This window comes from Vipera berus, assembly GCF_964194415.1.
Source record: "Vipera berus genome assembly, chromosome: 2".
NCBI classification, from domain to species: Eukaryota; Metazoa; Chordata; class Lepidosauria; order Squamata; family Viperidae; genus Vipera; species Vipera berus.
The window spans coordinates 2,656,294-2,677,487 of NC_138203.1; the positions used below are offsets into that span (position 1 = coordinate 2,656,294).

At 44.9% G+C, this 21,194-nt stretch overlaps 1 protein-coding gene and 1 long non-coding RNA gene across 2 annotated transcripts in view; one reads left to right on the forward strand and one right to left on the reverse strand.

Moving 5' to 3' along the window:
* Nucleotides 1-14,840, forward strand: part of LOXHD1 (lipoxygenase homology PLAT domains 1) — a gene marked incomplete at both ends in the record, with an annotated part of 233,602 nt that extends 218,762 nt beyond the window's left edge. The window contains 4 exons of the mRNA XM_081321186.1: nucleotides 942-1,127; nucleotides 8,218-8,388; nucleotides 11,424-11,562; nucleotides 14,360-14,840. Of these exons, the coding sequence (XP_081177312.1) occupies nucleotides 942-1,127; nucleotides 8,218-8,388; nucleotides 11,424-11,562; nucleotides 14,360-14,840 (977 nt within the window). The remainder of the gene's footprint in view (nucleotides 1-941; nucleotides 1,128-8,217; nucleotides 8,389-11,423; nucleotides 11,563-14,359) is intronic.
* The window catches only part of LOC308663138, an 861,733-nt gene that overhangs the window by 717,762 nt on the left and 122,777 nt on the right, over nucleotides 1-21,194 (reverse strand). The window lies entirely within an intron of this gene.

Consider the following 21,194-nt stretch of genomic DNA (forward strand, 5'->3'; position numbering starts at 1 on the left):
GCTATCATGTCTCCCCTATTTCTTCTTTTCTTTAGACTAGCCAAACCCAAGTCCCGCAGCCGTTCTTCGTATGTTTTGGTCTCCAGGCCTTGGATCTTCTTAGTTGCTCTTCTCTGAACTTTTTCCAAACTCTCAACATCTTTTTTGTGATAAGGTGACCAAAATTGGCTGCCGTATTCCAGGTGTGGCCTCACCAGGGTTTTACAAAGAGGTACTGTTAAAGAATTTGTTTTGCAGAGGTCTCCTTGTGCTACCAAAGAGTTGCACAGACAAGGAAGGGTACTGAGAGCAGCAAGAGTCACACAGTAAACACAAGAGTACACTGAGTTGTAAAAGCAAAAAGTAGTTTACTTTTGAGGTGGTGTAAGAATAAAAAATGCACAGTCAAAAATAAACAGTCCAGGTAGCAATCCAAAATACAAAGACTTCTTACCGGTCCAGAGGTCAATACACAGTTCAGGTAACAGAGCAAAAACAGTAATAGTAGAGAGCAGTGAATTCAGAGAGAGAGAGAAGCTACGTTCCTAGCTTCCTCTTATGGCCATGACAACACTTACACACCCATTGGCCAATTAACATCTTAAAGACATAACATCATGGTTAATATATTTTCAACGCAACATTGTAGGCTAACACCATATGCCTAACAGGTACTAATCCTTCTCGTGTTCTTGATTCTATGCCTCTGTTTATGCAACCCCGGATTGTGTTAGCTTTTTTGGCTGTTGCTGCACACGGCTGGCTCACGGTCAAGGGATTTCAATTCCCATCCAGTCAGAGCTGATGAAGCTTCTGGGATGAGAAGCGAAATCTCTTCAAAGAAAAACAAGAAAGGCCAGTTGCCTTTCGGAAAAGCATCTCCGGGACAACCGGGACCTGGATCGATTGAGCATCTCCACAGACCTCTTCTGATGGCCGCGTCTATCACTTCTTTCTTGCAGGGGCCGGAACAGATGCCAACGTCTCCATGATCGTTTGGGGAGAGCACGGGGACAGTGGGACCTTGGCTTTGAAGGAGTCCCACAAGTCCAACAAATTTGAGAGGAACCAGCTGGATGTCTTCCATTTTCCTGACATATTCAGCCTCGGGGATCTCTGCAAAGTGCGTATCTGGCACGACAACAAAGGTAAAGTCAACAGTTATGCTTAATTTTAAGGGACAACTTCTGAAAATTCCAGGGTTACCCTCAAAAAGGGTTTTAAAAACAAAGGGGGCACCCTGTGATCAGAAATCATGGATGCACCATCCCTGGAAGATGGAGGGCTGGACTAGATTCCTCTAAGGTCCCTTCCGGATCTGTTCTGTTCTGTTCCGTTCCGTTCTGTTCCGTTCTATTCTATATTCCAATATCTATTCTATTCTGTTCCATTCCATTCCATATTTTCTCTTCTCTTCTCTTCTCTTCTCTTCTCTTCTCTTCTCTTCTCTTCTCTTCTCTTCTCTTCTCTTCTCTTCTCTTCTCTTCTCTTCTCTTCTCTTCTCTTCTCTTCTCTTCTCTTCTCTTCCATTCCTTTCCATTCCATTCCATTCCATATTTTCTATTCTATTCTATTCTATTCTATTCTGTTCTGTTCTGTTCTGTTCTATTCCATTCCATTCCATTCCATTCCATTCCATTCCATTCCATTCCATTCCATTCCATTCCATTCCATTCTATTCTATTCTATTCTATTCTATTCTATTCTATTCTATTCTATTCTATTCTATTCTATTCTATTCTATTCTATTTCTATTCTATTCCATTCCATTCCTTCTCTTCTCTTTCTATATTTATATTCTATTTTCAATTCTATTCTATTCTATTCACTTTCTATAATTCTATTCTATTCTATTCTATTCTATTCTATTCTATTCTATTCTATTCTATTCTATTCTATTCTATTCTATTCTATTCTATTCTATTCTATTCTATTCTATTCTATTCCATCCCATAATTCTATTCTATTCTCTTTCTATAATTCTATTCTATTCCATATAATTCTATTCTATTCTATTCTATTCTATTCTATTCTATTCTATTCTATTCTATTCTATTCTATTCTATTCTATTCTATTCTATTCTATTCTATTCTATTCTATTCTATTCCATCCCATAATTCTATTCTATTCTCTTTCTATAATTCTATTCTATTCCATATAATTCTATTCTATTCTATTCTATTCTATTCTATTCTATTCTATTCTATTCTATTCTATTCTATTCTATTCCATTCCATTCCATTCCATTCCATTCCATTCCATTCTATTCTATTCTATTCTATTCTATTCTATTCTATTCTATTCTATTCTATTCTATTCTATTCTATTCTATTCTATTCTATTCTATTCTATTCTATTCTATTCTATTCTATTCTCTTTTGAAGAAGAGACCGGACAGCCATTTGTCTGAAATGGTATAGCGTTTCCTGCCTGAGCAGGGGGTTGAAGACCTCCAAGGCCCCTTCCAACATCATCATCATCATCATTATGTCTACCTGTACCCAAATCCTTGGAAGATGCCAGAATAAGGGATAAAATATTATGGGACAATGATGTCTTAACCCTGTCTCAATTATGGGCTGATGTTGAGATAAGGGCAATGTTATGGAACAGTGATGGTTACATGCAAGATGTGGGGATTCAGCCACAGCGGTGTTAAAAGGAAGACTTCCTGGAGACTTCCTAGGAAATGAAAAGTCATCAGCCTAAAGTTGCTGAGGTTGAGAATCACTGCTCTGTTCAGTGAGGGATTCGAACCGAAGCAGTATTGAGTGACAGCTGTCTACCATCTGATTGAAGACTTTGAATGAAATGTTTATTTATTTATTTATTTATTTAGTTGCATTTGTATACCGCCCTTTCCCTGAGGACTCAGGGCGGTTTACAGGGAATTAAAAAAATCCAACATACAAAAGTTAAAACCATATTAAAAAATATTAAATTGACCCTGTACACGATTAAAACCCCAATTAAAAATTCTCCTCAGCCTGGGCCCGAGAGCTCAAAGAGCCAGGTCTTCAGGCCCCGGCGGAATGATCGGAGGTCGGGGGCAGTTCTCAGCTCCACCGGCAGCTGGTTCCAGAGGGCAGGCGCTCCCACTGAGAAGGCCCTATCCCTGGGTGTCACCCGCCGGCAATCTCTCACCGGCGGAACCCTGAGCAGACCCTCCCTGTGGGAGCGCACTGGGCGAAGGGCGTTTGAAGCCGGCAGCAGGTGTTCCCTCAGATACCCCGGACCCAGGAAATGTTGGCCAACACGTCTCTTGGGAATAGATTCTACAGTCCAGCTCCTCACACCGTAACCCACATTTTTTTTAACATTCAGTCAAAACCTCTTTCCTGTAATCCATTATTCTGTATCCTGCATTCTGGGGTGACCAAGTTTAGACCTTGCAAACACATTACCCGTTATTCTGCTATTCTATTCAATTCTTTCCAAGTCTTTTCAATCAATCAATCAGAATAGAGCTGGAAGGGACCTTGGAGGTCTTCTAGTCCAACCCCTTGCTCAAGCAACCATTCCAGACAAATGGCTGTCCAATGTCTTCTTGAAAACCTCCAGTGTTGGAGCACCCACAACTTCTGGAGGCAACTTCTGTTCCACTGGTTAATTGTCCTCACTGTCAGGAAGTTTCTCCTTAATTCCAGGTCGCTTCTCTCCTTGATTAGCTTCCATGCATTGTTTCTTGTCTTGCCTTCCGGTTCTTTGGAGAATAGTTTGACCCCCTCCTCTTCCTCGTGGCAGCCCCTCAAATACTTGAATACTGCTATCGTGTCACCCCCTAGTCCTTCTTTTCTCTAGACTGGCCAAACTCAACTCCTGCAACCCTTCTTCACATGTTTGAACCTCCATGCCCTTAATTTCATAGGATTGCATTTTTTTTAGGGCCCTAGCTGTCTCTTTTGTCCAGTTTTGAACCTGATCTAGTTTTTCTGGCACCCAGAATGAGACACAGTAGGGGGGGGAAAGTAAAAAAAAAAGAGGATATATTTCTTCCCGTACTTTGCAAATCATTTCCGTTAAATAAGACCTTTATAAGGTCTTATCTTGCGGCGATAAGGACGGCGAAGTCTAACTACTTTGCTGCCCTTATCGCGTCCGCAGATAATCGCCCGGCCGCCCTGTTTAGGGTGACTCGCTCCCTCCTTAACCAGGAGGTGAGAGAGGATCCCTTGCAGGGACGAGCCGAGGAGTTTAGTCATCATCTGGCGGACAAAATCGCTCGGATCCGGACCGGTCTGGACTCTGACTGGGCAGAGTCTGACGTGGAGGAATCAGGCGGTCTTGAGCATGTTATCTGGACTGAGTTCGACCCTGTTTCCCCTGATGATGTGGACAGGATCATGGGGAGACTGAGCACCACCACCTGTTTGTTGGATCCGTGCCCCTCCTGGCTAGCTTATGCGGCTCGGGAGGGAACACGAGGCTGGTTCCATGCAGTAATAACTGCTTCTTTGAAGGAGGGTGTCTTCCCTGCCGCCTTGAAGGAGGCGGTGGTGAGACCCCTTCTCAAGAAGCCTGCTTTGGACCCGGCTGTTTTAAACAACTATCGTCCAGTCTCCAACCTTCGCTTTCTGGCGAAGGTTGTTGAGAGTGTGGTGGCGCATCAGCTCCCTCTGTTCCTGGAAGAAACTGATTATCTGGACCCGTACCAATCGGGCTTCAGGCCCGGACACAGCACGGAGACGGCATTGGTCGCGCTGGTGAATGATCTCTGGAGGGCTAGGGACAGGGGTTGTTCCTCTGTCCTGGTCCTATTAGATCTCTCAGCGGCTTTCGATACCATCGACCATGGTATCCTGCTGCGGCGTCTCAGGGGGTTGGGAGTGGGAGGCACTGTTTTACGGTGGTTCTCCTCCTACCTCCAGGGCCGCTCGCAGTCGGTGTTGACAGGAGGGCAGAGATCCGCCCCGAGGTCTCTCATTTGTGGAGTTCCTCAGGGGTCGGTCCTCTCGCCTCTCCTGTTCAACATCTATATGAAGCCGCTGGGCGAGATCATTCGTGGTTTCGGGGTGGGGTATCACCAGTACGCTGATGATACCCAACTTTTTCTTTCCACCCCGAACCAACCCAGCGATGCCCTCTCCGTGATGTCCCGGTGCCTGGAGGCGGTTCAGGTCTGGATGGGGAGAAACAGGCTTCGTCTCAATCCCGCCAAGACTGAGTGGCTGTGCATATCGGCATCTCGGGTTAACCAAGTTATTCCATCCTTAATGATGGGGGGTGAGGTGTTACCCCCCGTTGATAGGGCTCGCAACCTGGGCGTCCTCCTGGACTCACGGCTCAATTTTGAAGACCACATAGGAGCCGTGACCAGGGGGGCTTTTGCACAGGTTCGCCTGGTGCGCCAGTTGCGTCCCTATCTGGACCGAGACGCCCTACGCACAGTTACTCATGCGCTTGTTACCTCCCGTTTGGACTACTGTAACGCTCTCTACATGGGGCTGCCCTTGAAGACCACTCGGAGGCTTCAACTGGTGCAGAATGCGGCCGCGCGAGTTGTAATGGGGGTCTCCCGATACTCCCATGTAACACCTCTACTCCGCGAGCTGCATTGGCTTCCGGTTGCCCTCCGGGTGAAATTCAAGGTGCTGGTTATCACCTATAAAGCCCTACATGGCCTGGGTCCGGGCTATTTGAGGGAACACCTGCTGCCGACATCAAACGCCCTTCGCCCAGTGCGCTCCCACAGGGAGGGTCTGCTCAGGGTGCCGCCGGTGAGAGATTGCCGGCGGGTGACACCCAGGGATAGGGCTTTCTCAGTGGGAGCGCCTGCCCTCTGGAACCAGCTGCCGGTGGAGCTGAGGACTGCCCCCGACCTCCGATCATTCCGCCGGGGCCTGAAGACCTGGCTCTTTGAGCTCTCAGGCCCAGGCTGAGGAGAAATTTTTAATTGGGGTTTTAAGTATACAGGGTCAATTTAATATTTTTTAATTTGGTTTTTTAACTTTTGTATGGTGGATTTTTTAATTTCCTGTAAACCGCCCTGAGTCCTCAGGGAATAGGGCGGTATATAAATGTAACTAAATAAATAAATAAATAAATAAATAAATCTTAAAATTGCGTTTCGTTCTTTCTTTTTTTTAGCCACGCCATATGTCTCTTTTGTTGTTGTTGTTGTTCAAAATTTGGTAAACAAATATCTTTTCCACATCTTTTTCACAAGTTCTTTTGCCCTGCCAGAAATTCTTTCACTCGATATAACCTGTGCATTTGCGCTGACTTTTCCGAAGTGAAGATTTTTGCATTTGTCTCCGGTAAATTTAATCCTGTCATCATTATTCCTTCTGTTCCCTGGTTGATTTATTTCGATGTTTCAAGGCATTTGCTGTCCCTCCCAGGTTTTGTGTCCTCTACAGATTTGAGGAGGGTGTCTTCCACCTTCTCATTCACTTCATTAATCAAAAGATTAAAAAGTTCAGGATCCAGAACTGGGCTGCGTGGCCCTTCACTTGATGAGCAGACCCTGAGTAGAGTCATTAAGCCAGCAAGCTAGCAATTAATTGCAGACCTCACAAGTCTTGCTGTCAAGCCAACATATGTCTCTGTGTTGAATGTGATTCCAGCTTCTGCTCTGCCCATAGCTCATTATTATAGAATAACAGAGTTGGAAAGGACCTTGGAGGTCATCTAGTCCAACCCCCTGCTCAGACAAATGGCTGTCCAGTCTCTTCTTAAAAACTTCCAGTGTTGGGAAAGGAAGGAAGGAAGGAAGGAAGGAAGGAAGGAAGGAAGGAAGGAAGGAAGGAAGGAAGGAAGGGAGGGAGGGAGGGAGGGAGGGAGGGAGGGAGGGAGGGAGGAGTGGTGGGATTTAAATATGTGAACAGCCAGTTCTCTGCATGGATGCCACTTCCGAAAGTCCATTCTGGGCCTGGGCAACAAAAAAAATTAGCTACCAGAAGGAAGAATAACAGAGTTGGAAGGGACCTTGGAGGTCATCTAGTCCAACCCCCTGCTCAGGAAGAAAACCTTATACCATTTCAGACAAATGGCTGTCCAGTCTCTTCTTAAAAACTTCCAGTGTTGGAGCACCCACAGTTTCTGGAGGCAGGTTGTTCCACTGGTTAATTAATTGTTCTCACTGTCAGGAAATTTCTCCTTAGTTCTAGGTTGCTTCTCTCATTGACAACAACAACAACAAACAATAATAATAATAATTGGAACGGACCTTGGAGGTCATCTAGTCCAACCCCCTTCTCAGGCAGGAAACACATAGTAGTAATCACATTGCCAATACAGTCCTGGGTTGCATAAACAGAGGCATAGAATCAATATCACGCGAAGTATTAGTACCGCTTTATAAAACCCTAATGAGGCCACACCTAGAATTCTGTTCACCGTATCACAAAAAAGATGTTGAGACCTTGGGAAAAATTCAGAGAAGAGCAACTAAGATGATCAATGGCCTGGAGACCGAAACGTACAAACAACGGCTGCGGGACTTGGGTTTGGCTAGTCTAAAGAAAAGAAGAAATAGGGGTGACATGATAGCAGTTATTCCAGTATCTGAGGGGCAGCCACAAAGAAGAGGGTGGGGGGGTTCACATTATTCTCCAAAGCACCAGAGGGCAGGATGAGAAAACAATGGCTGGAAAGTGGTCAAGGAGAGAAGCAACCTGGAATTAAGGAGAAACTTCCTGACAGTGAGGAAAATCAACCAGTGGAACACCTTGCCACCAGAAATCATGGGCGCCCCATCAATGGAGGTTTTTAAGAAGAGGCTAAACAGTCACCTGTCTGAGATGGTATAGGTTCTCCTGCTTGAGTGGGGGGCTGCACTAGAAGACCTCCAAAGGTCGCTTCCAGCTCCTATTCCAGACATGTCAAACACAAGGCCCGGCGGCCAGATCAGGCCCGTGAAGTGGTTTCATGCGGCCCACGAAGCCATCCTGGAAAGAGTGAGGGAACGGCCCCCGCTGCCTTGGCCCTGGCCCAGAGACCCTCCTTCTGCCAGAGACCCCCAGATCTGTCCCACTCCCGCCCAGGCCCCCATAGGCACCCTTGATGCGAACGATGTAGAGCTGGCCACGCCCACCCAGTAGGCCATACGCACTCTAGCCACGCCCACCCAGTAGGCCACACCCACCCAGGCCATACCCACCCAGCCCCCTGAGGGCAACCGCAATGCTGATGCGGCCCTCAATGAAATTGAGTTTGACACCCCTGACCTACTTTATTCTGTTCTGTTCTGTTCTGTTCTGTTCTTCCAAAGCAATAAGATTTTTGTCCTCTAACAGGAATCGCACCTGGCTGGCATCTGGAATATATTGACATTGAAGACACTCTGGTCGACAAAACTTTCCGTTTCCAGTGTGACTGCTGGCTTGCCAAGGGTGAAGCTGATGGGCAGATTATACGGGAACTGGCTTGTGCAAATAATGACATTTTGGAATTGAAAGAACGTACCAGTAAGTTGAACAACAAGCAAGAAAAACCACATGCACAGGTACAGTATAGATCAGGGGTGTCAAACTGCTGGCCAGGGGGCCGGATGTGTCACGTGGAAGCCCAGCTCCAGCAACGGGGGAAAAGTCACGAGACGTCACACCACATCATGTGACGCAATGAGTTTGAGACCCCTGGTATAGATGGTACCTTGCTCAATAGTTGCAACTGCGAGAGGGATCTCGGAGTCCTAGTGGACAATCCCTTAAACAGGAGCCAGCCGTGTGCGGCAGCTGCCAAAAACACCAGCGCAATCCTAAACTGCATTAACAGAGGGACAGAATCGAGATCACGTGAAGAGTTAATACAACTTTACAAGGCCTTGGTAAGGCCACACTTGGAATCCCGCATCCAGTTTTGGTCACCACGATGTAAAAAAGGTGCTGAGACTCTAGAAAGAGTGCAGAGAAGAGCAACAAAGATGATCAGGGGACTGGAGGCTAAAACATACAAAGAACAGAATTGGGTATGTCTAATTCAGTGAAGGGAAGGATAAGGGGTGACATGATAGCAGTGCTCAATATTTCAGGGGCTGCCCCAAAGAAGAGGGAGTCAAGCTATTCTCCAAAGCACCTGAAGGCAGGACAATCAACAATGGATGGAAACTAATCAACAACAGCAACCTAGAGTAAGGAGAAACTTCCTAACAGTCAGGAGAATCAACCAGTGGAACAGCTTGCCACCAGAAGTTGTGGGTGCTCCATCCCTTTTAAGAAGGGATTGGACAGCCATTTGTCTGAAGTGGTATAAGGCTTTCCTGTCCTGAGCAGGGGGTTGGACTAGATGACCTCCAAGGTCCCTTCCAACTCTGTTATTCTGGGAGGAATGAGATGAGATGTCACTGAAAAATGGCTTTTTCAGCTTATAGCCTCTCCTTAAACATTAAAGTTCTGAGGCCATATTCCTGTCACTTCTACGAGCAGACACGTGGGTACAAATGGGATAAATGAGACAATGACACTGACTCTCCTTGTCATAAATGTCACGAGCACTGTCTTCTGGACAGCGGCGCTAAAAAATGAAAAAGAGCGTTTTTCTGTGCATGGTCAGCTAATCTAATCTAATCTTATGAAGGCCTAAAGGGGGGGAAAATACAGTTGTCTTAATCTTACTTTTAGAGAGTCAGAGAAGTCAGCTGAATAAATCTCGCGAATGCGGTTCAATAGATTGATCCGTTGCCATGTGTTTTTAAAGCTTTAAATTTCACATATGCATGGAGATCAGGCATCCACATGTCCATCTAGGCCTGTCCAGCATGAATGTTGGCTAAATGAAGGCGACTCAAGCTGCTGAAGCTGACGATTTTAACCATCCACTCTGCACCGGTGCAGCACTTCTGGAAACAAACAGGGCATCATAAGGGGAAGGAAGTTAAGAAGCTGTTGTAAGCGGAGAGTAACTAATGATCCCCTAGGGTTGCACTTAGAAGCACAGATTGATAGAATAGTTCTCCCGGGTTTTCTTGCTTTTGAGGGGAAAGGTGCCCCAGTCCAACCGTCTGGCGACATCAAGGATCAAAAATAGGGCTCTTGTTGACAAAGCAGAAGAACAGAATAACAGAATTGGAACAATTCTCGGAAGACCTTAAATGTAATCACCTGCTCAAACAGGAGACCCAATACAATTTCAGACAAATGACCTTCCAATGTTTTCTTAAAAATAGACTAGACTAGACTAGACTAGACTAGACTAGACTAGACTAGAAATAGAATAGAATAGAATAGAATAGAATAGACTAGACTAGAAATAGAATAGAATAGAATAGAATAGAATAGAATAGAATAGAATAGAATAGAATAGAATAGAATAGAATAGAATAGAATAGAATAGAATAGAATAGAATAGATCTGGAAGGGACCCTGGAGGTCTTCTAGTCCAGCCCCCTGCTCAAGCAGGAGAACCTATACCATCTCAGACAAGTGACTGTCTAGTTTCTTCTTAAAAACCTCCAGGCAGGTCATGATTTCTGGTGGCAGGCTGTTCCACTGGTTGATTGTCCTCAGTGTCAGGAAGTTTCTCCTTAGTTCCAGGTTGCTTCTCTCTTTGATCAGTTTCCAACCGTTGTTTCCTGTCCTGCCCTCTGGTGCTTCGGGGAATAGCTTGACCCCCTCCTTGTCTTTGGGGCAGCCCCTCAGATACTGGAACGCTGCTGTCATGTCTCCCCTGTTTCTTCTTTTCTTTGGACTAGCCCAGGGGTCGGCAACCTTGAACACTCAAAGAGCCACTTGGACCCGTTGCCCAGAGGAAAGAAAACACTGGAAGCCACAAAACTCTCTCGCGCACACGCGTGCACAAGGGGGAGGAGCTTGATTGAAGAGTTTAATTAAAAAGAAATAGAGGCTGCTGTGCATGAGTTCTCTCTCTCTCTCTCTCTCTCTCTCTCTCTCTCTCTCTCTCTCTCTCTCTCTCTCCGATCTTCTGCTCACCTGGCACGTTGGCTTCACGCTGTTCTCCGACAAGCTGACACACATTCTTACTAGGCTGGCTCTCCTGCCCTTGGTCTGCCAGTCCTCTTCCCCCACTCTGTGTGTGTGTGTGTGTGTGTGTGTGTGTGTGTGTGTGTGTGTGTGAGAGAGAGAGAGAGAGAGAGAGAGAGAGAGAGAGAGAGAGAGAGAGAGAGAGAGAGAGAGAGTGCTGTTGCTTTCTGCGGAGATGCAGCAAAGGCAGGAGCTCCGCCCAATAAGCTTGTCAGCTTGTCAGAGAACAGCATGAAGCCGCTCTCTTTTTTACACACACACAAACACACACACACACACACACACACACACACAGAGCAAACTGGGAGCTGCAGGAGAAGGCTGAAAGAGCCGCATGAGGCTCCAGAGCCGCAGGTTGCTGACCCGTGGACGAGCCAAACCCAAGTCCTGCAGCCGTTCTTCGTACGTTTTGGTCTCCAGGCCTTGGATCGTCAAGATGCTCCTGAACTAGGAACCATGGCGTGGGAAAAGCTAAACTAGGATGCTCAGCCTGAACTTTGTGCTCTCTCTTAACTTTCAAGCTTATGAGATCCTCACCATCACCAGTGACAAGGAGGAGGCAGAGAGCAAGGAAAACGTATCCATTATTTTTGAAGGCAAACGAGGCCGTTCTAAGGAGTTCGTCCTGGAGAACTCCTCCAGGAAGAGAAGATTTTTAAGGTAGGTTATTATAACACCATAATTATAACGGCCTGAACTGTTCCTTCCTTATAAAATGGAATGATTATAATCAGCAAACTTTGGGCTGATTAAAAGATTGCCCTTAATGAATGCGTTGATCAGCAGACTCTATTGCTCATTTAAAAAAAATAATTACTGTATGTGTAACTATATATCGTTATAAGATTCATTCATTGTGGGCCACAGTAGGGAATGCCTTTGCTAAACAGACGTATCTTAATTCTCTAATCTCCAAATAAATAAATTCCTTTCTTTTCCTTTAAAAGAATTGGGATGTTTATATGTGCAACATGATGTGTGTTAATTAATTGATTAAAATGTTTCTCATCAGTGCTCAGAGAACCTACATTAGCTTGGTGACCTGTCCATTCAGAAATGCTGGCTTGCTTGTGAGCACAATTATAGCTATGCCTTTAAATAAGAAAGAAGTCAGGAAACCTTTCAGACAAATTAGAAAATATGGTTTTCATCTGGCATGAAATAAATTAATATTATATGTGGGTAAATCCTTCCTGGAACATTCTAGGGATGATTTAAAGATATAAGGCTATATACTGTAAATTTGTGCTAGACAGTTTTTGAGCTTTAAAACTATTTATTTATTTGTGTCTCTCTCTCTCTGTGTGTGTGTGTGTCTCTGTGTGTGTGTTTACGGTATGTTTGTGTTTGTATGTATGTATGAGAGAGAGTAATTGGCTCAAAGTTGGCTTTTATGCCTGAGGCAGGACTAGAACTCACTGTCTCCTGGTGATTGGCCCAAGGTCACCCAGGTGAATTTTGTGCCTGAGGCTGAACTAGAACTCTCAGTCACCTGGTGATTGGCCCAAAGTCACCCAGCTGGCTTTCGTGCCTAAGGCGGGACTAGAACTCACCGTCTCCTGGTGATTGGCCCAAAGTCACCCAGCTGGCTTTCATGCCTAAGGAGGGACTAGAACTCACCGTCTCCTGGTGATTGGCCCAAAGTCACCCAGCTGGCTTTCATGCCTAAGGCGGGACTGGAACTCACTATCTCCTGGTGATTGGCTCAAAGTAACCCAGTTGGCTTTCATGCCTAAGGTGGGACTAGAACCCACAGGGCGAGTTCTAGCAGGGTGCTTTAACCACTAGGCAAAACTGGCTGTATTGTATGTTGCATTAATATTGCAACCATGTACATTGCAATTAGTGATTGCTGGTCTGTTCATTAATACTTAAAGCTTTATCTGTGTTGGGGGGGAATGCAATCTGCAGAGGAGCATCAGATGTATTCCAGTTTTCTTCAAAAAATGTTGATGATATTGCCGCCATCTCTGTTGGTCACTGTCCAAAAGATGGGAAAAGACTGAAGGCAAAACCAGACACATATTGGCATGTTCAGGAAATTGTCATTACGGAGATGGAACTTGGCAACAAGTAAGTGCCTCATAATGAAAAGATGCATGAATGTCATAGACAAGGTGTGGGGAACTATGGCCCCTTTGTGACTCGTGGACTTCAACTCCCAGAATTCCTGAGTCAGCATGGGGGATCTATGGCCCCTTCGTGACTCGTGGACTTCAACTCCCAGAATTCATGAGCCAGCATGGGGAAACAATGGCCCCCTCATGACTTGTGAACTTCAACTCCCAGAATTCCTGAGCCAGCATGGGGGAACTATGTCCCCTTTGTGACTCGTGGACTTCAACTCCCAGAATTCCTGAGCCAGCATGGGGGAACTATGGCCCCTTCCTGACTCGTGGACGTCAACTCCCAGAATTCCTGAGCCAGCATGGGGAAACAATGCCCCCCTCATGACTTGTAAACTTCATTCTCCCAGAATTCCTGAGCCAGTATGGGGGAACTAAGTTCCCCTCATGAGTTGTGGACTTCAACTCCCAGAATTCCTGAGCCAGCATGAGTGGCTGAGGAATTCGGGGAGTTGAAGTCCACAAGTCATAAAAGGGCCAAGGTTCCCCAACCCCGTCATAGACAATCAGTCACAGGCATCTTGGCTTGTGGTGCTCAAAGGTTTGTGATCCTGACTGCTGTACCGACAGTCCTCGGCTTGCAACAATTCACTTAGCGATCATTCAAAGTGACAAGGGCGCTGAAAAAAAGGGACTTAGGCCGTTTTTCACCCTTACAGCCATTGCAGCATCCCCCGTGGTCATGTGATCAAAATCCAGAGGCTTGGCAACTGACTCGTCTCGATGATGGTTGCACTGTCCCGTGTGTGTGTGTGTGTGTGTGTGTGTGTGTGTGTGTGTGTGACGTGATCCCCTTTTATGACCTTCGGACAAGCAAAGTCGATGGGGAAGCCAGATTCCCTTAATAACCCTGTTACTAAATTAACATCTGCCGTGATTCACTTAACAACTGTGGCAAAGAAGGTTGTAAAATGGGGCAAAACTCACCTAACAACTCCAAACACAAAAGCCCAAGAGGGTATAAAACCTCACTCCCTCCATGTGCTCACTCTCTTTTCTTCCAGAGCCCTCTTCCTGTCTGGCTCTCCTCTTCAATAAACTGCAACCTTCTTTTTAAAGCAGTCGCCATGTTGTTTATCCCTGGCTTGGACTGAACCACAATGAAGACGTTTCCTTCAACAAACTGATGCGGAGTTTTGCCGCCAGAAGGAATTTAAACAAAAGGGTAACAAGCATTCAGCCAGAAAGGATTTAGTAAAGCTGGCACGATACTCGTTAGAGAAAGCCAGTTCTTCCTTGCCAAAGAAAAACAAGTCCTCTGCAGCAAATATTTTTCATTTATTTCCATTTAATCCTTTCCCATTCAGCGCTCTCTTCTCTTCTTCCGGCAGGTATTTTTTCCAATGCAACGCGAAAATCCCACTCCGAGCCAAGAGGGGAGACTACAAGGTGTTTGAATGTTCCAAGGTGATCGAAAGTTTCGCCAGCAAAGCTCGGAGCTTGGCGCCCGTCCGATACGAAGTGATTGTCGTGACAGGCTCCCAAAAAGGTTCTGGCACAGATGCCAAGGTCCACGTCACCATCTTCGGAGCGAACGGCGATTCGGGCAAGCGGCGTTTAAAGCAGAGATTCCGCAATCTCTTTGAGCGGGCTAGCACCGATCGCTTTTACCTGGAGATCTTGGAACTCGGAGAGCTGAAGAAAGTTCGGATTGAGCACGACAGCAGCGGGCTGTCCCCCGGTTGGCTGGTGGAGCGAGTGGAGATCACCAACTCAGCCACGGGCATCACCACCAACTTCCCCTGTGGGAAGTGGTTGGATAAGAATAAAGGGGACCGGTTAACATGGAGAGACTTGTTTCCAAGAAGTTAGCGGCCTCTTTACAAGGTGTAAGTTTCCGAAACGCTTTTCCATCCATCTGGCTGGGGAAGTTCCAGCCTGGAAAGCTTGCTTCAACAAATTAAATTTTAGAACAAAACAACTCGGCGTTTGATGCGGATCAATCTATCTCGAATAAAGAGAAGGACGAGGGGGGACATGATAGCAGTGTTCCAATATCTCAGGGGCTGCCCCAAAGAAGAGGCAGTCAAGCTGTTCTCCAAAGTGCCCGAAGGCAGGACAAGAAGCAACGGATGGAAGCTAATCAAGGAGAGAAGCAACCTGGAACTAAGGAGAAACTTCCTGACAGTTAGAACAATTAACCAGTGGAACAACCTGCCTCCAGAAGCAGTGAATGCTCCAACACTGGAAGTTTTTAAGAAGAGACTGGACAGCTGTTTGTCTGAAATGGTATAGGGTTTCCTGCCTGAGCAGGGGGTTGGACTAGATGACCTCCAAGGTACCTTCCAACTTCATCATCATCATCATCATCATCATCATCATCATCATCATCATCATCATCATCATCATCATCATCATCATCATTATTATTATTATTATTATTATTATTATTATTATTATTATTATTCAGGGCTTTCCAAAAACGGATCTCTTCATTTAGCCAACCCTTCCGTTCCAAACCTCTTATTTTTTTTCCTCCCCCACCTCAGAGAGAAATATTATAATTCCCAACCATTTGTAAATAGACATCCAGGTCACTTGTACTTATAGATAATTTGCCAAGTATTTTTTTTTAAAAAAAACAAATCATATTTCAAGATCGCGGTTGTAAAAGCTCTCTGGTTTTTCACGTTTTGCTCATAACCTTTTTTTGCAAAACGTGGGGATAAATAAATACAGGCAGCCCTCGACGTACGGCCACAAATAAGCCCAAAATTTCCGTTGCTAAGCGAGACAGCTGTTAAGCAGCTTTTGTCCCATTTTGCAACCTTCCTTGCCACCGTTGTTAAGGGAATCGCTGCAGTTGTTATGTTAGTAACACGGTTATTAAGGGAATCCGGCATCCCCCATTGACTTTGCTCATCAGAAGGTCGCAAAAAGGGGGATCACATGACCCCGTGACGCTGCGACCGTCGTAAATGCGAGTCAGTGGTCAAGCATCTGAATTTTGATCACGTGACCATGGAGGGGGATGCCACAACGGTCGTAAGTATGAAAAATGGTCATAATAGCAATACAGTGCTGTTGTAATGTCGAATGATCACTAAACAAATGCTCGTAAGACGAGGACTACCTGTACGGTTAGAGACACGTAAAACCTACACACTTTTTTCCATTTGAAAACATTTCCACTTCAGGCTATGAAACCTTATTTTAGTTTGCTCCGACATAAACCTTTTCTTAAAAACTAATAAATCTCTCCTTGAAAAATAGAATAGAATAGAATAGAATAGAATAGAATAGAATAGAATAGAATAGAATAGAATAGAATAGAATAGAAAATATGGAATAGAATAGAATAGAATAGAATAGAATAGAATAGAATAGAATAGAATAGAATAGAATAGAATAGAATAGAATAGAATAGAATAGAATAGAATAGAATAGAATAGAATAGAATAGAATAGAATAGAATAGAATAGAATAGAGCTGGAAGGGACCGTGGAGGTCTTCTAGTCCAGCCCCCTGCTCAAGCAGGAGAACCTACACCATCTCAGACAAATGGCTGTCCAGTCTCTTCTTCAAAACCTCCATTGATTGAAGTCCACAAGTTTGAAGACCCCTGGTTTAGGCGCTCCACTATGTTGGGTGACCCCTGGGCTCTGACCGCCACTGACTCTCGGAGGCCTTCCAGGTGCAATTCCAGGTGTTGGTTGTCACCTATCAGTCCTACATGCCATAGGCTGAGATCGTTGGCAAGACCGCCATTTTGTTATCATTTCTGTATGGGATGAGCATGCTCAGAAGGGCACCCCCAGGAAGCCTGTCCTCACTATTCAAGGACCTGCCGTAGGAACAGCTTTCCCTTCGAGATTCAGGAGTGGGTGAGGATACCTGAAGGCAGGACAAGAAGCAACGGATGGAAACTCATCAAGGAGAGAAGCAACCTAGAACTAAGGAGAAACTTCCTGACAGTCAGAGCAATTAACCAGTGGAACCACCTGCCTCCAGAAGCTGTGAATGCTCCAACTCTGGGGGCTTTTAAGAAGAGACTGGACAGTCACTTGTCTGAAATGGTATAAGGGGACTGGACTAGGAGACCTCCAAGGTCCCTTCCAACACTGTTATTCTGTTATTCTGCTTTCTCTCCATGTCTGGCTGGGGAATTCTGGGAGTTGGTGTTTATCCATCTTCAAGTTACCAAGATTGAGAGGCATTGCTTTAGTGTTTCCTCCAGGAGTTCAGAGATTTTAATAATAATAATAATAATAATAATAATAATAATAATAATAATAATAATAATAATAATAATAATAATAATAATAATAATAATAATAATAATAGTTGGAAGGGACCTTGGAGGTCATCTAGTCCAACCCCTTGCTCAGGCAGGAAATCCTATACTATTTCAAAAAACTGCGCTACTCGGAACATCTTACATTTTAAGGAGATACCTGGTTGATACCTAGGATGCTGACAGCAACCTGTGTCAACCGTTAGTGCCAGTCAATTTGAGTGTTCAGTTGACTGAGTTTCATGTTTTATGAATAAATATTGCAGTCTGCAATAACAGAATAACATAGTTGGAAGGGACCTTGAAGGTCATCTAGTCCAACCCCATGCTCAGGCAGGAAACCCTATACCATTTCGGACAAATGGCTGTCCAGTCCCTTATTAAAAACTTCCAGTGTTGGAGCATCCACAGCTTCTGGAGGCAGGTAGTTCCACTGGTTAATTGTTCTCGCCGCCAGGAAATTTCTCCTTAGTTCCAGGTTGCTTCTCTCCTTGATGAGTTTCCATCCGTTGCTTCTTGTCCTGCCTTCAGGCGCTTTGGAGAACAGCTTGACCCCTCCTCTTCTTTGTGGCAACATCTTGCCCTGCAGAATATTTTAGAGGCGCTGCAAGCCCAGGAATTCTCAAGATCCTTACAGCCACCCAATGGACAGAGTCGGGGACCGCCAGATGCTGAGGAATCTTCTTGGGTGAGATGCGAATCGTCTTCAAAGAAAAAGTCCAGTTGCCTCCTGGGGGGGGGGGAGGGAAAGGCACCTTTGGGACAACCAGGACATTTATCCGGATGCTACAAAGGTATGTTTGCAGATTTGCAATTCCATTAAAATCCCCCTTCCCAGCCCTCCTTCGCACTCATTCCCGTTGCCACAAGTGCCAAGATGTAATAAAGTTCTCTTGCAGCTTTTCCAAGGAAGGATTTACATATATTCATTTTAAACGAGCCCATTCTTGGCAAAAGCCCAGACTCAAATGCTCGGGCAGGGCGCCATTTGCTGCCGAGAGACCGCCGTTTGCTGAATTCTTGAGTCAAAGGCAGATTTTTCTGGCTGGTCCCTCTGGAATTCACTGGCAAGATTTTATTTATTTTATTTATTTTATTACATTTATGTACCGCCCTTTCCCGGAGGACTCAGGGCGGTTTACAGGGTAATTAAAAACCAAAATACAAAAGTTAAAAAACCAAGTTTAAAAAAAATTAAATTTATCCCTGTATAAGTAAAACCCCAATTAAAATAAATTTAATCCTCAGCCTGGGCCAGAGAGCTCGAAGAGCCAGGTCTTCAGGTCCCGGCGGAATGAACGGAGGTCGGGGGCAGTCCTCAGCTCCACCGGCAGCTGGTTCCAGAGGGCAGGCGCCCCCACTGAGAAGGCCCTATCCCTGGGTGTCGTCCGCCGGCAATCTCTTACCGGTGGGACCCTGAGCAGACCCTCCCTGTGGGAGCGCACTGGGCGAAGGGCGTTTGATGCCGGCAGCAGGTGTTCCCTCAGATATCCCGGACCCAAGCCATTTAGGGCTTTATAGGTCATCACCAGCACCTTGAATTTCACCCGGAGGGCAACCGGAAGCCAATGCAGCTCGCGGAGTAGAGGTGTTACGTGGGAGTATCGGGAGACCCCCATTACAACTCGCGCGGCCGCATTCTGCACCAGCTGAAGCCTCCGAGTGGTCCTCAAGGGCAGCCCCATGTAGAGAGCGTTGCAGTAGTCCAAACGGGAGGTCACGAGCGCATGAGTGACTGTGCGTAGGGCATCTCGGTCCAGGTAGGGTCGCAACTGGTGCACCAGGCGAACCTGGGCAAAAGCCGCCCTGGTCACGGCTCCTATATGGTCTTCAAAATTTTACCCTCACCCGAAATGTTTGCCACCGGGACGAGTCCCTTGCCAAAGCTGATTTCCATCAGACAGTCAGGAGAGAGCTGGACGGGACCTTGGAGATCTTCTAGTCCCACCCCCACCCCCATTTGCTCAAGCAGGAGAGACCCGACACCATTTCAGACAATCTCTTCTCCAAACCTTCCAGCGTTGGAGCATTCACAACTTCTGGGGGAAAGTCATTCCACGGATAGTTCTCAAATTACAACAACTGAGCCCCCAAATTTTCGTTGCTAAGCAAGACAGCCGTTAAGTGAGTTGCGCTGCCTTTTATGGCTTTCTTTTTCTTTTTTTTGGCAACAGTTCTTAAGCAAATTGCTGAAGCTGTTAAGTGAATCACGTGATTGTTAAGCAAACCTGGCTTCCTTCGTTGACCTTGTTTGTTGGAAATTGGCTGGCTTACAAACGGTGATCACATGACTGCAGGACAGTGCATGTTTATATTTATATTTAAATGTAAAATGGCAACTTTCTGGCAAGCGAAGCCAGTGGGAAAGCTGGATTCAGTTAACAAATAACAACAACAACACCAATACCAACAACAACAACAACAATAATAATAATAATAATAATAATAATAATAATAATAATAATAATAATAATAATAATAATAATAATAATAATAATATAAAGTTGGAAGGGACCTTGTCATGGAGCATGGTTTGACCATCAGTTCAGACGTCTACTGTGTGAAACGTTACAAAAACTCAAACAAGCCATCCGTAACAAGTGTCAGGGCCTACTGACTTCCAATGTGGTGTTGTTGGTTCTCGACAATGCTCGCCCTCACACTGACACACCCAAGAATTTTTGAAACGGTTCCGTTGGGATTTGTTTCAAAAAATATATTTTATTGATTTTTTTTTTTACAATGACAATCTTTAGTGCTTAGTAAACAGCATGTTGTCTGGGTTCATATATTTTAAAAACCGTCAATAATAATTTCTGCAATTCGATAACCAATATATCAATTAATAGTCTGTTTCCTTGATCTTCCCTTCTTCCAATAATGTTCTCCTTTATCAGATATAATTGTTAATATTTTCAATGCATACAAAGTTGGATATAGACGTTTGTTTTTGTGTTTGTACAAGTAACAATGACGTCCATAGAGAAAATCTTTTCTGATTAACTTATATTTCAATTGTATTTGTAAAAGTCGTCTTATTAAATCGCTATGCATCCTGTTTTTAGAATTCTTATTTATGCTTAATTTCCCCTCAATGTTCAGACCATTCTTATCAGTCATAATTTTCTCAAAATTAATTACCTGGAATTATCTAAACTTTTCATTTACTTATACCATCCCAGTGTCTTCATATTTCATATATTATAAAGATACTATACTACTTATACATCTTATAACATCCACATATAACATCTTTTCTGGTCAGCTTATGTTTCAATTATATTTGTAAAAATCATCTTGTTAAGTCACTGTATGTCCTGTTTTCAAAATTCTTATTTAAGCTCGGTTTTCCCTCAGCATTCAAATTATTCTCCTCAGTCCTACTTCTCTCAAAGTGAATTACCTTTAAGTCTCCTAACTTTTCATTCATATACATCAATCCCAATATTTTTACAGGTCATATGTTATGTTGTTGTTAGTTGCGAAGTCATGTCCGACCCATCGCGACCCCATGGACAACCTTCCTCCAGGCCTTCCTGTCCTCTACCATCTTCTGGAGTCCATTTAAGCTCACGCCTACTGCTTCAGTGACTCCATCCAGCCACCTCATTCTCTGTCGCCCCTTCTTCTATTGCCCTCGATCTTTCCCAGCATTAGGCTCTTCTCCAGTGAGTCCTTCCTTCTCATTAGGTGGCCAAAGTATTTGAGTTTCCACTTCAGGATCTGGCCTTCTAAAGAGCAGTCAGGGTTGATCTCCTCTAGGACTGACCGGTTTGATCGCCTTGCAGTCCAAGGGACTCGCAGGAGTCTTCTCCAGCACCAGAGTTCAAAGGCCTCCATTCTTTGGTGCTCAGCCTTTCTTAAGGTCCAGCTTTCACAGCCATACATTGCAACTGGGAAGACCGTAGCCTTGACTATACGCACTTTTGTCG